Source organism: Amblyomma maculatum, chromosome 8, assembly GCF_055883805.1.
Source record: "Amblyomma maculatum isolate TAMU_Amacu chromosome 8, ASM5588380v1, whole genome shotgun sequence".
In the NCBI taxonomy this organism is placed as follows: Eukaryota; Metazoa; Arthropoda; class Arachnida; order Ixodida; family Ixodidae; genus Amblyomma; species Amblyomma maculatum.
The window spans coordinates 88,066,523-88,079,860 of NC_139351.1; the positions used below are offsets into that span (position 1 = coordinate 88,066,523).

At 42.0% G+C, this 13,338-nt stretch overlaps 1 protein-coding gene across 1 annotated transcript in view; it reads right to left on the bottom strand.

Moving 5' to 3' along the window:
* Nucleotides 1-2,146: 2,146 nt before the first annotated feature.
* Nucleotides 2,147-13,338, bottom strand: part of LOC146181711 (uncharacterized) — a 222,109-nt gene continuing 210,917 nt past the window's right edge. Inside the window, exons 12-13 of the mRNA XM_084575835.1 lie at nucleotides 5,687-5,785; nucleotides 2,147-3,048 (exon numbers count right to left, since the gene is read on the bottom strand). Of these exons, the coding sequence (XP_084431961.1) occupies nucleotides 2,902-3,048; nucleotides 5,687-5,785 (246 nt within the window). The 3' untranslated portion in view covers nucleotides 2,147-2,901. The remainder of the gene's footprint in view (nucleotides 3,049-5,686; nucleotides 5,786-13,338) is intronic.

Here is a 13,338-nt window from a genome sequence, read left to right on the forward strand (position 1 = left end):
CTTGTAGCGACGAATCAAAAAGCTTCACAGTGCGCAGAATCACATCTTATGTTCGCGGAGCGGAATAACAACATCGCAATTGATAACTGCAAAGACTAGAATCATGACACGAAGTTACCTATTGTAAATAATGAATATCGCACACTATGATTACATCTATAAATACCGGCAACAGCATTTCCGTCGATTCATATTTTGGCTAGCAATAATGTACAAGAACAGTTTTTAAACTGAAATAATCACAAATGAATCATTATTCACAAATTTACGTCGGCGCCCTTTTTATTAATCTTACGAATAGCATAGTGGCCTGTCTGAGAGGTTTGTTGTAATTGCCTTAAGCTTCATATTTCTTCAGCTGCAGGTCGCTTTAGCACTTCAGAACGTGTGACTGCTACAAAGGAAAGCAGGGACCGAAATTTTATAAATCGCAAAATGTTTCTGCACTATTGATTCACAATGCGACAGTTTCTTTGCCAAGCTGGGGTCGATAAAATACCTGAAAAAGTAAAATGTTCACGTGGATTTGGGCAACACCACAGACACGGAGCAGACACAATTTCGTAGCCGCGGATGTCGGGACGACGCTTCAGCTGCAGCCATAGGATGATTGGCTCTTTTGTAACAACCCGAACCGACCTGCCCACGATATAGCAATTCCCTTACCAGTCAGCCAAATGCAGATAAAGCAAGGTTTGACGGTTCGTGGTTAGGTACAAGGTAAAAATCAATTCGAACAGGCTTCAAGTTTCCTCATTCATGCTTGTTCATCCCAACAACTGAAATCCAAGTTACATGTCACAAATATTTTTCGTTTTAAGGCTATTCGCTTCATATTCTGATGTAGCAACGTGAGAATGTAACACAAGGGCACGTGGTGCAATGAGCCCTTCGCTGAGCATATAATATTTCCGAGACATGTCGAAACAGTCCTTCTTGTAGTTTGCATGAAGGATGCTGATAAAATGCTTGTGCTGCAAGGATGCTTCCGCCCTGCAATCTTTTAAGAAATGTTAAACGTTGTAACATGTACAGTATTATCTGATTCCGAAGTGAAGCTTGGCAAGCTGAAGTTAGAAAAATATACATATTGCTACTGCTAATCTTGTAACATGAAAAAAGAAAGTTGGACTATAAGTAACAACGAGCTTAGCGGATGTTTACTGCTTTCAATATATTAACTATAATTATTCACTTGTTTTGTGGGGTCTAACGTCCCATAGTGACTCGAGCTATGAGAGACGCCGGAGCAGAGGGCTCTGGAAATTCCGATCACCTGTGGTTCTTTAACGTGCATTGACATCGCACAGCACACGGGCGCCTTGCTTTTTGCCTCCATCGAAAAGCGACCGCCGAGGCTGGGATTCCATCCCGCAACCTTAGGAACAGTATTCGAACGCCGTAACCACTCCGCCACCCCGGCGGAGTGGTTACGGCGTTATAAGTACCAAATCTGTACGATTACATATGCCACAAAACAAGCTATAATTTGAAATAATTCACACATTCACAGTTACTGTCATATATAGTTGTTGTCATATGCATAAAAAAAATTCTCTGTAGCAACATGATTATGTAACCTGCGGGTTCTAGTTGACGGAAAATATTGCTACTTGGATAAGTACAAAAATTTTGATATACTTCAATCCTTGAATGAAAGATATGACTACAGCCCTGAGTTTTCAACTTGTTGCTTGCATGTTAGCTTGATTACTTTGCTGTCTCTTCGATTATCCAAGCTAAACGCCACTACGAAAGCTGCCGCAAAACCTGCCTGGCACAATGCATTCATTAAGGCATCATTGCATGTGCTTCTCAGTTTGTTTGTTTTTTGTTTATTTATTTTGCAGTGTTGAACATGATGTCTTCTTTTATTGCGAAAGTCCAATTGTAAAAATTTTCTTACGCATGAAGGAGTAGACATTCACCAGCACTGACCGACTTCTAGTGCTCGGCCATTACTTCTTCACAACTTGTATTATCAGCCAGCAAGGTAACACACAACGCTTAACTACGAGAATAACAACTGGAAAGCTGTGCACACGCTCCCCCCCCCCCCCCCCTTCGCTCTCTTCCCTAAGTAGATGCTGTCAGATACAAAGGGAAGAAAGGATCCCAACGAAAAAGGAAGAGATACTAAAAGGAGATCGTGCGGTCGAATCCTAGACGAAAAACGCAGAAACAATAAAGTCCAACGCATATGAATAGGTGCGTTGTTTCAATATACAAGCCCTGTCTTTCGTCAGTGCAGCACCGTTGAATAAATCAATGTCAGGTTACATCTCTGTACGCGTAAGTTTCGCAGCGCTGCCATAGCTTCGCTCGTATCCCATCGCCCTGCGCTGGTTCACTACAAAATATGATGTGCTCAAAAAACTTGCCCGTTCTGTGCCCCAAAAGTTGAAACTGCAGCTTGCGAGTTTCATGAATCGAAATTGAAACTTGATTACAAAAGAAAAGCTGCGTCCATAGATTCCAGGGACCATTTTACTCAGTACAGTTACGCAGCAAGCACGTCCTATTGTCTGTGATTTCGTTGAAGCACAGACTTTACCCTCAGCATCGGCTACTGCCCCTCTACGCAACTAACATTACATATCTTTGTTTTATGTTGTCTATTTACCAGGACACACGAAGCACAGAAAACTGGCACTGGCAAAAAAGAAAACAAACTTGCTCTTATGAAACGGTGCACTATCTTGCTCAACTCGCAAGAGGATCGTTTTCAAAGCTGAATTTCTGTTCTTTTCAGTTTTCAAAGCCAGGAGGTAACGAAAGTATAAGGAACAGAGTGTATCGCAACAATGCGCAACTTTTTTTTTTAATTTACACTGCCTACTAGTTCTTTCTTTATTGTGGTGTATGACATACATTTTGAGGAGCTGCCAGTCGCCCTCGTTCCTAGATGGGACCGACGAAATAGAACGAGTCTCTCAGGAATGGGGCCATCACGGATTGGGTCTCTTTCTTTGTGAGAGTGACCTGAATCTTCTTCTTCAACAAATCCTCCCGGAGGTTTTTCACTTCTCTTTCGGCATGTGTCCTTAGCTGGAAAGAGACATAACAAAGGTATAGCAGAACGTGAAGCATAAGAGAGTCACTACAAAATATTGCACCTAGCCACTGCAAAGGCACAAAGAGGCTTGCCTGTCAGTATCAGATTCCCGCCAAAAATCTTTTAGAAAAATATAAGTTCACTGTCTTTTACTGTTCTCTTTTTAGTCATAGCAACGTATAAAAAGGTGGTGTCAGTATCACCTTTCTCGAAACTCTTTTATTCTTCTCCAGTACGCCTTGTGAACCAGTTTTTATGTTCACGTTTTTCATTAACCTAAGTCCATTTTCATGATGAAACCATCATTTTAGCCATTCCAAAAGGTCACATTTTCAATCTGCTTTAATTATTTAGAGCATTTATGACATCTATGCCGGTCCTGAGTTATTAGGTTGTTAGTTTCAGACAGTCTCGTTATTATCGTATTACAGCTGAAATTTACACGAAGTTCAAGAAAAATAGCAACGAAATATTGTCATTGTGCCGACCTCCTGCTTACTCGCATAACTTATATGATAGTTTTGAACTGAAGTGATCATGGAAGTGATTTTGCCATATCAACTCAGTTAACTTCTTGAGAAATGCACAGCATTCTGCTGCAGAAATTAAACCTCCCATAGAAAATGAACCACTACATAATCTGTACTACACCTGCATTAGATCTCTAGGCTCAATAAATACAGCCTCTAGTAACTTCGAGAGAATTCGTCCAACAACCAGGCAGGCGTTATTATATATACCCTCAAACATTTCCCACGAAAGGATCTGAGTCAGCTAAGAAATTTAAGATCCAACGTTTATTTATTTATTTATTTATTTATTTATTTATTTATTTATTTATTTATTTATTTATTTATTTATTTATTTATTTATTTCCCCACTGAGCACTGGCATTTATAAAAACTCGGTTTATAATCTGTCACTATTGTGAAGTATCCTTAGAGTCCTACCAAAAACAGGTATGCATTTTGGCACATTGTGTAGAGGAGAACCTTGAAGGCTGTTTTTGTCGGGAAAAAAGACTGAAAGTTAGTTACGAATACTGGTCACGTTAATGCAATAGCACTTAAGGCATCGTCTACATCCTTGCTACTCTGATAGCAATCAGTGCGCTGGACTAATTACGCATTCGTAAATACAAGAACGTTATCTAGGTTTTGTATGAACGTCCACATTGTGTTCTGGCACCATTTTTTTTCAAGTGGGTTGGTTGGTTGGTTTGTGGGGTCAATGAACCGGTTATTCTCGCGTGACATATATTTATACAAATTAACTTTTTTTGCTTATCACCTTGGAAGTGGAAAACAAGAACGACGGGCACTGGAAAAGAAAATTAGGAATCTTCAGAACTTTCTCCAGTTGAAGGTATCATTTTACTTCTTTTTCTTTAAAACAAGACCTCAGAAAGATTAAAACTGTATAAATAGACTCACCCACTGGATCCTAACGACGGCTTCAACTGCTGGCAGCTTACGAGTTCCCCTTTCATGACACCTCACTATAGCACACCAAGTCATATAATCGTAGTACAGTGCAGCACTACTAGCAGCATTAGTGCTAATATTGGAAAAACATCCTGAACTTCTTTTTCATTCGTAGTTCACCTTAAAAAGCTTCAAAACTTTTGCGAATATATTCGTAACATGCTCTAGCCAATACAGATTATCAGTGGTCCTATAATTTATCTGAAACATCTGTATACGCGATACACATAGTCCTTCTGAACAAATATCATTTGCATATTATTTGATAATTACTACATAAATGTAAAGGCAAGTTGGTGACCCACGAAGAAAATCTGCAGTTCAACATAAGACAAACAAATTACAGGAACACGTTATGAGTTAAGCTCTGATTTTCAGCTGGCATTATTTATTCAAAAGGTTTGGACTCGCCGGTTGATTTTAGAAAAAAAAAAGTAAGGAAACTAGAAAAAGACAACTGCTGCTCCTTTGCGTCATTAAAATTAGAAGATCGCTTTTGGCAGGAAAACAGAAGGCGCGCTATCTTAAGACTCATGCAGTCTAGGTATTTCAGCGACCCCCCGATATTCCCGCCATCTGGTCAGAGCGCCCACCGACCACAGAACAACTGGAAATATCTGGTGCAGCCTCCTTCCCCGCAGTCACCACAGTGATCCTATTCGGAACCTGTATTGTTGCCGGGGTAGTTATGAGCCTTAAGGCGCTAGTTCAAACGTCTTCGCGTCTTGCCGACATAAACCTTTCTGGGGGAAAGACAAATTGAGTATACGTTGCCTTCAACTCCATCAACTTCAACTCCGTGTTGCATCGCCTGTTTCTATATGTAACGTGGCGGCTTTGTAACTTTGAAACTCCTTTGACACCTTTTATGTTGTTGGCGCTCACCCTTGTTAAACCGCAGCTACATAATGCCGCTCTTCAAGCTCCTTAGATGTACTAATGCTGGCGCGTCTAGTCCGCGTTTATTATTACCTACTGAACTTTACCTTGATCAAAAGAAAGCGGAAAATCAAAGTTATTACCTCCCGTCTCTGGTCAGGTAATCAAGGAACCCCAATTCATCTGCTCAAACAACTTGTTTAGAGAAATCGTAGGTCTAAAACCATATAGGACAGTAGGTTTCCAGGTTAAGGAAATTATGACTTACCCTGACTTCGGCCCCGAGCGATATGCGGGTGTATTCCAGGCGCCGCTTCAAGTCTTCAATCTCTTGAAGCACTTTGGCGATCATGATCTTGTAGCTCAGCTGGAAAAGAAGCACACGAACATGACACGACATTATATTGTGGGCACCGCGACTTGTGTCACTGCCATAATTAAAATGAAGCACTTTATTGTTATTTTGTACCGTGTTAAACAGGACCGAGTAGTGAATATGTTGAAACATTACATCAGAAAAAGAAAACCAGAAAACTCTCAGAATATAATGCACTATTCCAAAGGTCTAATAACAAAAAATAGTTTCCACCAACGCAACTGCACTCCGGTTCTCGAATATAGCGCGACTACTTATCAAAACCATTCCTTTAGGTTACGTGATGTAACCTTTAGAAATATTATTAAAACTGGTCTTAAGCCTCGCATTACTTTAAGAAACTCGAACCGTATCATGTGGTAAATGACAATCCCACAAGCATATTATTTCACGAATTGGTCTGTAGTTTTCTCAAAACTGCTTTCGGGCACGTTCAATGTATATCGGCTGCTCAAGCACCGCCTTTGTTGGAACTCTTATGCAACCCTTCAAAGTTCGAATCTTTGTAGGCCAAAGGAGCCTTTGTCCTCGCCTTCCATGATCTTTTAGGGAGAACGTCAGAACTACACTTTGCGTATCAGAGGCCAACATAACGGTCGGGTTACTTTTCACAAAGACGGTACGTTGCGGTCAATACATTTCATTGGTTGACTTCATGTCGTGGAGACTATTTTGCCTTACGCAAATATGAACAGGTTTTGCAAGATATAGGACCCAGGACAACTCTACATTATGTCAGACTGCCTGACTGTAATAGATAATCAAAACTCGTAAGGGTTCACAAATACAAGTTCAGACCACCGACCATCACTGGAAGCGTACCTTGAAGGCTGTTTTTGTCGACAAAAAAGACTGAAAGTACCGTTCATCTAAAGATTCAGCGTCGGCGCCGGCATCACCATTGTGAGCAAAAACAAAAAATAAACAATAGCATGCCTATTACTGGTGGTAGATTTCAGGTCATATGACCGGGACACTGATTGACCAGCGAATTGTGCAACGTCACGAGACCACATAACATGGCCTGCATCTTGGGTACCTCCTCAGAGATGGAAGGCACAGATTGGAATTGAACCCTCCACGTTCGTTAGACCCTGAGTTCGATCAGACACGATGCGTCTAGGCCACGCAGCCCCCCTCTCAAGACTTGCACAAAGCGGGGCTTTATATCTATTATATGACACATTAAGCGAATGCTGTTTCAGGCGGTATCAAAGTGCACGGGCGCAAAAAAGAAAAAAGCCGCAAATATCAGCTACATACTTGCAAGTGTCAAGTGCCTCCAAGAATTTTTTTTTTGTCTGTTCACAAGTTACGTTGTTCGGTCTATGTGAATTGTAATACGATTCTCGCGTGCTTCTCTTTTCCGCTACAATTTTAATGAGTGACATCTGGTTGCCAAAACAAATCCGCGCATTTTTCCTCGCCCTCTTACTTTCTTTTTCTTAATGTTGCGATACCGTTCAGCGCCCAATCAATGCAGTTGCAAGCTTTCTCAGCAGCATCAAACTTCCTCTCTCTTATCAAAAGACAGAGCCCATGCTACCCCTGCCGTGAGCGAGTGTTTAACGACAACTACGCTGGTGCTCTAGAGTGCTCTATTTCCATCAAAATCACGACTAGATGCCCGAGCCCATATCATGGTCACACACTCCCGTGGTGGCCTGCTGTACGACAGCTGCATTGGAATAGGCAACAATTCGTCTAGCGACTTCGTACGAGAAGCCAAAGCTCTGAACTTTTTATTTCCCTGGGCAGGTACGAAGGAATGGCATCGACAAACGTACTCCACGCGAAGCCTCTCTTGCAGTCACCTCGCAGTGTCTAGGAGGAACCTTACTAGGACTAACGGGCGACTATTACACATATAGCGAGGACCGAATTATGTCCCGATCACATCCCCGAATATTGCTAATTATTTAACTTGATAAAACCTAATGAATAAGCGAAAGCTTCATTACTAATGGTTACACGTAGTAAAGCTCTTTATTTGCATAAAAAGACGAAGGCGGTGAAATCGAGCAAGAAGATTCAAAGGACGCCGAGAAGAAAACAGAAGGAGGCAGAAAGAAGAAGATGAGAAGAAAGAAGTTTTGGAAGGCGCCAAAGAAACGAAGACAAAAAATGGGAAGGGAAAAAACTATGCGTATGCGCAGTTAAGGTCCGCACCAGGCACGGTGACCTAGGCTTTACACGGCGTGGTAAAGCTTTCCCTTCAAAACTGTCACAAACCTGTCAACCAGCCCTCAATCGTATTGGCCGACAGACCCGCCGGTCATATTGGACTAATAGTTGAGGGTCTAGCCGATTGGTTTGTGACATATATGACAGATTTTAGATGGGATCAGAATGTAATTCGGCTCCCAGTCTCCCAAGCGACTCTTGTGGTCGCTCCACTATGCTGATTTCAGAATCTAAAACCCTTCATTGAGCACTGGTTGCTTGATTATCTGACACAGCTAAATCGCGTCTCTGACGCACTTGTCTTTCGGGCCTGTTTTAGAGCTCACAGAACTGGTGAACTGTAAACAGGCTGATGTAAAATAAATGAGAAAAAAATTTTGCGGGCGGCTAGAAATTGCTAAAATTGATCTTTCTTTAGCTGACGGAAACTGCGCCGCTGCGATTTGTTGGCCGCAGATATGGGAGCAGTAAACAAGTGTCCGGATACGCTACCATACGCTGTCAACGTGAGCAGTGTTCTCTGGTTTACAGCTTAAAGCTGACCTGCTGAGCCGTAACTAAGCTGCGAAACACTGAAGATGACTACAAGCACATTATGTTTTCAGATACGATACAGGCCTCCAATGGCTCCCTTCCTGCGTCGGGACCTTGGTAACGAGGCATGCAGCCTACAATCCAGACAATGACACACCCAACCAGTTGATGATTTTAACAAATGCGGTCACCGTCTCTGACGTTGTCCAACTAAACAACATTCCACAGGATTCTTGCTCTCAGACGCTCTTATCCTCAGGGAGCAGCACGAAAATTCAAGGACGATCAATGATAATCATGCAGCGTATACGCGACATTGGTTATTTATTTACAGGATGCCACATGGGGGGGGGGTATTACGTTATAGCCCATAAAAATGAGACACGAAGACGTTATTGCTCATTTCTTAATCATTCGTAATATGCAGCAGGTTTTCTTAGGTTACTTAGTTAATATGACATGTTCATTAGCCGTGGACTTTAATACGTGAGCTATTTAACTCAATGAGAACGTCATAAAATTGTCGCAGAAAAGTGAACACACCAATGGCACCACCCCGATGCAGACTAGTGAACTTTCGAGGAGGCGAGACTTTAAGCAGTCCATGTCCCCGACGTCGACCCCAATAGATAATATTTTTTCAACAAGAGGCAATAACGTTCATACGTTGAAAAACTTCTCGTTCTATCGACCTTGTGAGTTTGGCACCTGTGCTCGAACTGTTCCCCTCCTAATAAGAATTCAATATGCGTGCGGAAACGGCAATAGCATATGTAGTGCTTGGGAGAGGGAGAGGAGATCAGGAAAGGAAGGAAAACTACTGGCGTAGTCCAGCCTCTTTATTCGGCGTGTTTCTCTCCGCCGATACTGCGAATGCGCTGGGCGGTCTTCTACATAAACAAAGGACCTATACTTTTCCTTAGGCTGATGTTGCACCTCGTAACATGCGCAGTAAGCTATGGTGCAGGCACTCAGTGAGGCAAACATAGCTGACCACTTTTAGTTCTCGCTCCTCGTAGGTTCCCGTGTTCACACAGCACTGCCTGGCGAGGCACAGCTGCTCTCTTCTCATCTGTTCCCATCTTTCTTTGCCCTCTTACTTTCTTATTCCTTTCTCCAAAGCGATAACAGTAAGAGGGCTATAAAGGAGAAGATTATGCTGTGTCCAGTCGTAGGCTCTGTACCGCCTCTACCTGCCAACAATGGCAGAAGACAGGTGGCAAGCGGAAAGGGGGAAATCGCACTCTCAGCTGATAGGGATAGACTGTAAGACAGAGAACAATTGAGTAAGTGAATATTACCAATGGAAGAGATTATGAACAACACTGTGATAAGACTAGAAAAAGAACAGAAATAGAATAAGAAGAATCATAATATAATCGGAATTGGAAAAACAACTGTCATTCAAATATAATAGAACTGAAGTGGACAGGTGAGTGAAATGCAGTGGAGGCAGAATTAAAAAAGGAGGAGAAACTAAACAGATTCCCGAGTGAAGGGTTGCCACATCAATCCAATTGATCAGCCGTAAAGATTTATTGCCTCTCCTCATTCACCAGTTTAATGCTAAGAATCCAACCGTGGCTGAGGCAGTGGAGCGCACAGTGCAATTTCTATTCTTTTTTAAATTTTGTTAGATTATTGCACTTATTCTAAATTTAAAACAAAATTGTTCATTTCTTATTACTGTAAAGGGTGCTTCACCTCATGCAGGCTTGTAATGAGAAGACGTTCAATCTTAAGTGAAAGGTATAGGCAAAACAAAAACTTGGAAACGCTCTTGGCAGTGGCAGATGACTATTGTGAACAAGGCATAAAATTTTCACAATACCATGGAAAGTATTTTATTAACGAAATATTCGGCGAGTCATATGGTAATAACATTTGGTAGGAAGAGGACAAGATAGTCCGCAAAACAGCAAACACCTGCCTTTTTATTGCTTACAACGCAATCAGGTAAGCTGGAAAGTAGTTTAAAAGAACCTCTTGCCAAGCGAGCCTGTGGATCACTGTTGTTAGGAACTAGATGCACACATAAAACATGGCAAATACTGGAAAGCGATTAAAACAGAAGCTCTTTCCTTCTTTATAGTTTTACTATGTTCGTCTTTTATGCGTACACAACTTGCTCTTGACAGCTTAGAGCTGAGGTCATAGTATGTGTTGCAGCTCACTGATGGAAAGATTTATAAATAGATACCGCAGTGGTGTCCTTGAAAATGTCAGAAAATGGCATTAACAAAACGTAACAATGAATGCCCTTTCCTAGATTATGATAGAACGAAACATGACAGCCTCGTCCGTACAGTACACCTCCCATGGACATAGAGAAACATCGTGTGGCATTGTTGCTCCATCAACAGAGAGTTTGTCTTTAACGATAAGCGAAACTAACAGCGATAAACATTAAGGAATTTAGAGAGAGGATAAATTAATATATACACACTCGTAATCTGGGGCAATAACTGTCAGTGCAAAACGAAACTGATGTCGAAGACTTGGCGACGCCAGTATCAATAGTGGTGGTTCAAAAGCACAGCGAAGCCAGGACAGACACGTACCAACTATAAAATGATAACCTAATGCAATGTTATAATTATTTATCATTACAAATATTGACAACTAAAATAAAAATGTAGAAACATTAAAGCAAAATACGTTCAGGAATGATGAAATTTGCAAAACGCTCATATCGGCTCTTTTTTACAGTTAATAAAAAGAAAACGTTAGACGCCGTTGATGTTGGAATAATATTTCAGCTATTTTTGTGTACAGAATTCGAAAAAAGCTACCGATTATGCCAGCCTAACCAACATTAATAAAGACTCTCATCTGTCACACACCAAGGCACCTACCAAAATCTCTCTATCATCGTATTCTCGGACCTATGCCCATGAATGCGTTGCAAATATTTCTTCAGTGAGAATACGTGCAGTGCTACGTGTCAGTTTTTAAAAGAAAGTTTACTGTGGTTTCCCATTATTCCTAACATTTTCAACGCCTTGATGTCAGTCATCTCCAGTTCTATTAGACACTGAAGGCCTAGTGTGCGACGTACAAAGCTATCTTGCCTCTTAGTTTTTTAGAATGTCAATCTACTGGGCGAATATATTCAAGCCATAAATGGTCAACTCCTAGCGCACGGAATGGCAAGCAAGTATTTGTGCCACCTTCGCAAGTTACAAGGTGAGAGATTTTTACTAATCGCCGCCCCTCATGGCTTTCGATTTTTCACAGAAAAGAGAAGAAATGGGATGATGTGGTACCGTGCTAGAAGGATCAACAAAATTCAGCCAATTGGTGTCTCTATCCGAATAGTTTCACGCATACTACACCAGGATCGACAGCCGCTGCAAAAACGATTATGCCAAGCATGGACCTACCGCGCGGACACTTTCCGAGACACCCCTCCGCACGTTTCCATACCCGCAGGAGAAATAAGCGCGCAGAATCAGCAAGTTCAGATTGTTCGGACAATACGTTTTGGTTTTTATAGCTGCCACCATGTACCGTTCGGTGCTGAACGTCAAAAATCAGTGGGAAAATTGCAATTTTTTTAACCACACTGATCCTTCAGGGTCGTAGCACTTTGTTGGTGCTTTCTAGGAGCCATCCCTACCCGCATGTCAGCATACAACTGGACCACTGCCTTTGGTTTCCCCGCAGTTACGACAGAAAATATCATCTACATTGCGGTGTGTGCACTGATAGCGGCCAACATAATGTTAGTTAGTGATGTCTCTTAGAGCAACTAGAACATTTTGAACATGCCACAAGTGTGCTCTAAGGTGCCACTTTTCTCCCAGACCACCGCCTGAACAATGTGACGACCGCATTAGGTTTGGAACAAGTTTTAAGCTCAGAAAATTGGGAAGGTCTTGACATCCTTATTGCTATTATACAAAGAGGAACAGTATGGTACCCAACTTTATTACCCTTGGCTAGCAATCGATCCGAGAGTTAGAAAGTGGGGGGGTAGATTCGCGAGAACTGCAGTGCGCCTACACACGCAAAAGCTCAAACTATCGCAGGTCTGGTGTTCAACAAGTGCGCTAAGATATTGTTACGGGATACCAAGAAGCAGGCAGTGGTGCGGGCAGGGGTGCTCGCGTTAGGCCCACCACGATTCATTAAATAATCTCACAGTCATCGGTCGTCTCTCTGTTCTGTGTTCATCGGCTTGCCGCCCCACAACAATATTATAACAACCTAAATGTATTTAGAATAATTTCCAGTGCAATTGCGGCCAATAAAAAATTTGATTTTAGAAAGGTCGCACATAAGTATTTTAAGTGTCTCTACCGAATTGTTTTATTGACAACGCCGATGCTGCCTTCCTTGTTGGACGGAAGCCTAACTGCTATCGTTTTAATATGACTCGGTCAGCTTTTCGCAGCAGAACACGGAGCAAAATATGGCGACATGGCGACACATTATGAGAGAAAACCGATCAAGCTCCTCTTCAACCCTTGTTCCTAGTGTGCCCTTGTATTCGACCATGGCTTTCTATCCAAAACTCTACAATGCACATTCACTATTTAAAAACAAATACGAGGTGTTTTACACAACATCTGGACAAGCACTAAATGGTTATTTGTGCTTACAATGTTGTCTCCGTACATCCTGTCGTTGTGGAGATTTACGGTCCAACGCTTTCTAACACTGGGGCTCATCTTACCAGCCCCGGGCAATCGTACCCGCAGGTTACGTCCAGTCCAAACCAATCCAACATGGAGGACTCAGAAATGGGCGCTGCCCATTTACCTTGGGCACAGCCTCATTTCACGCAGCAACCGCGTGTGTCTTGCACAGATAAATCTCACCCT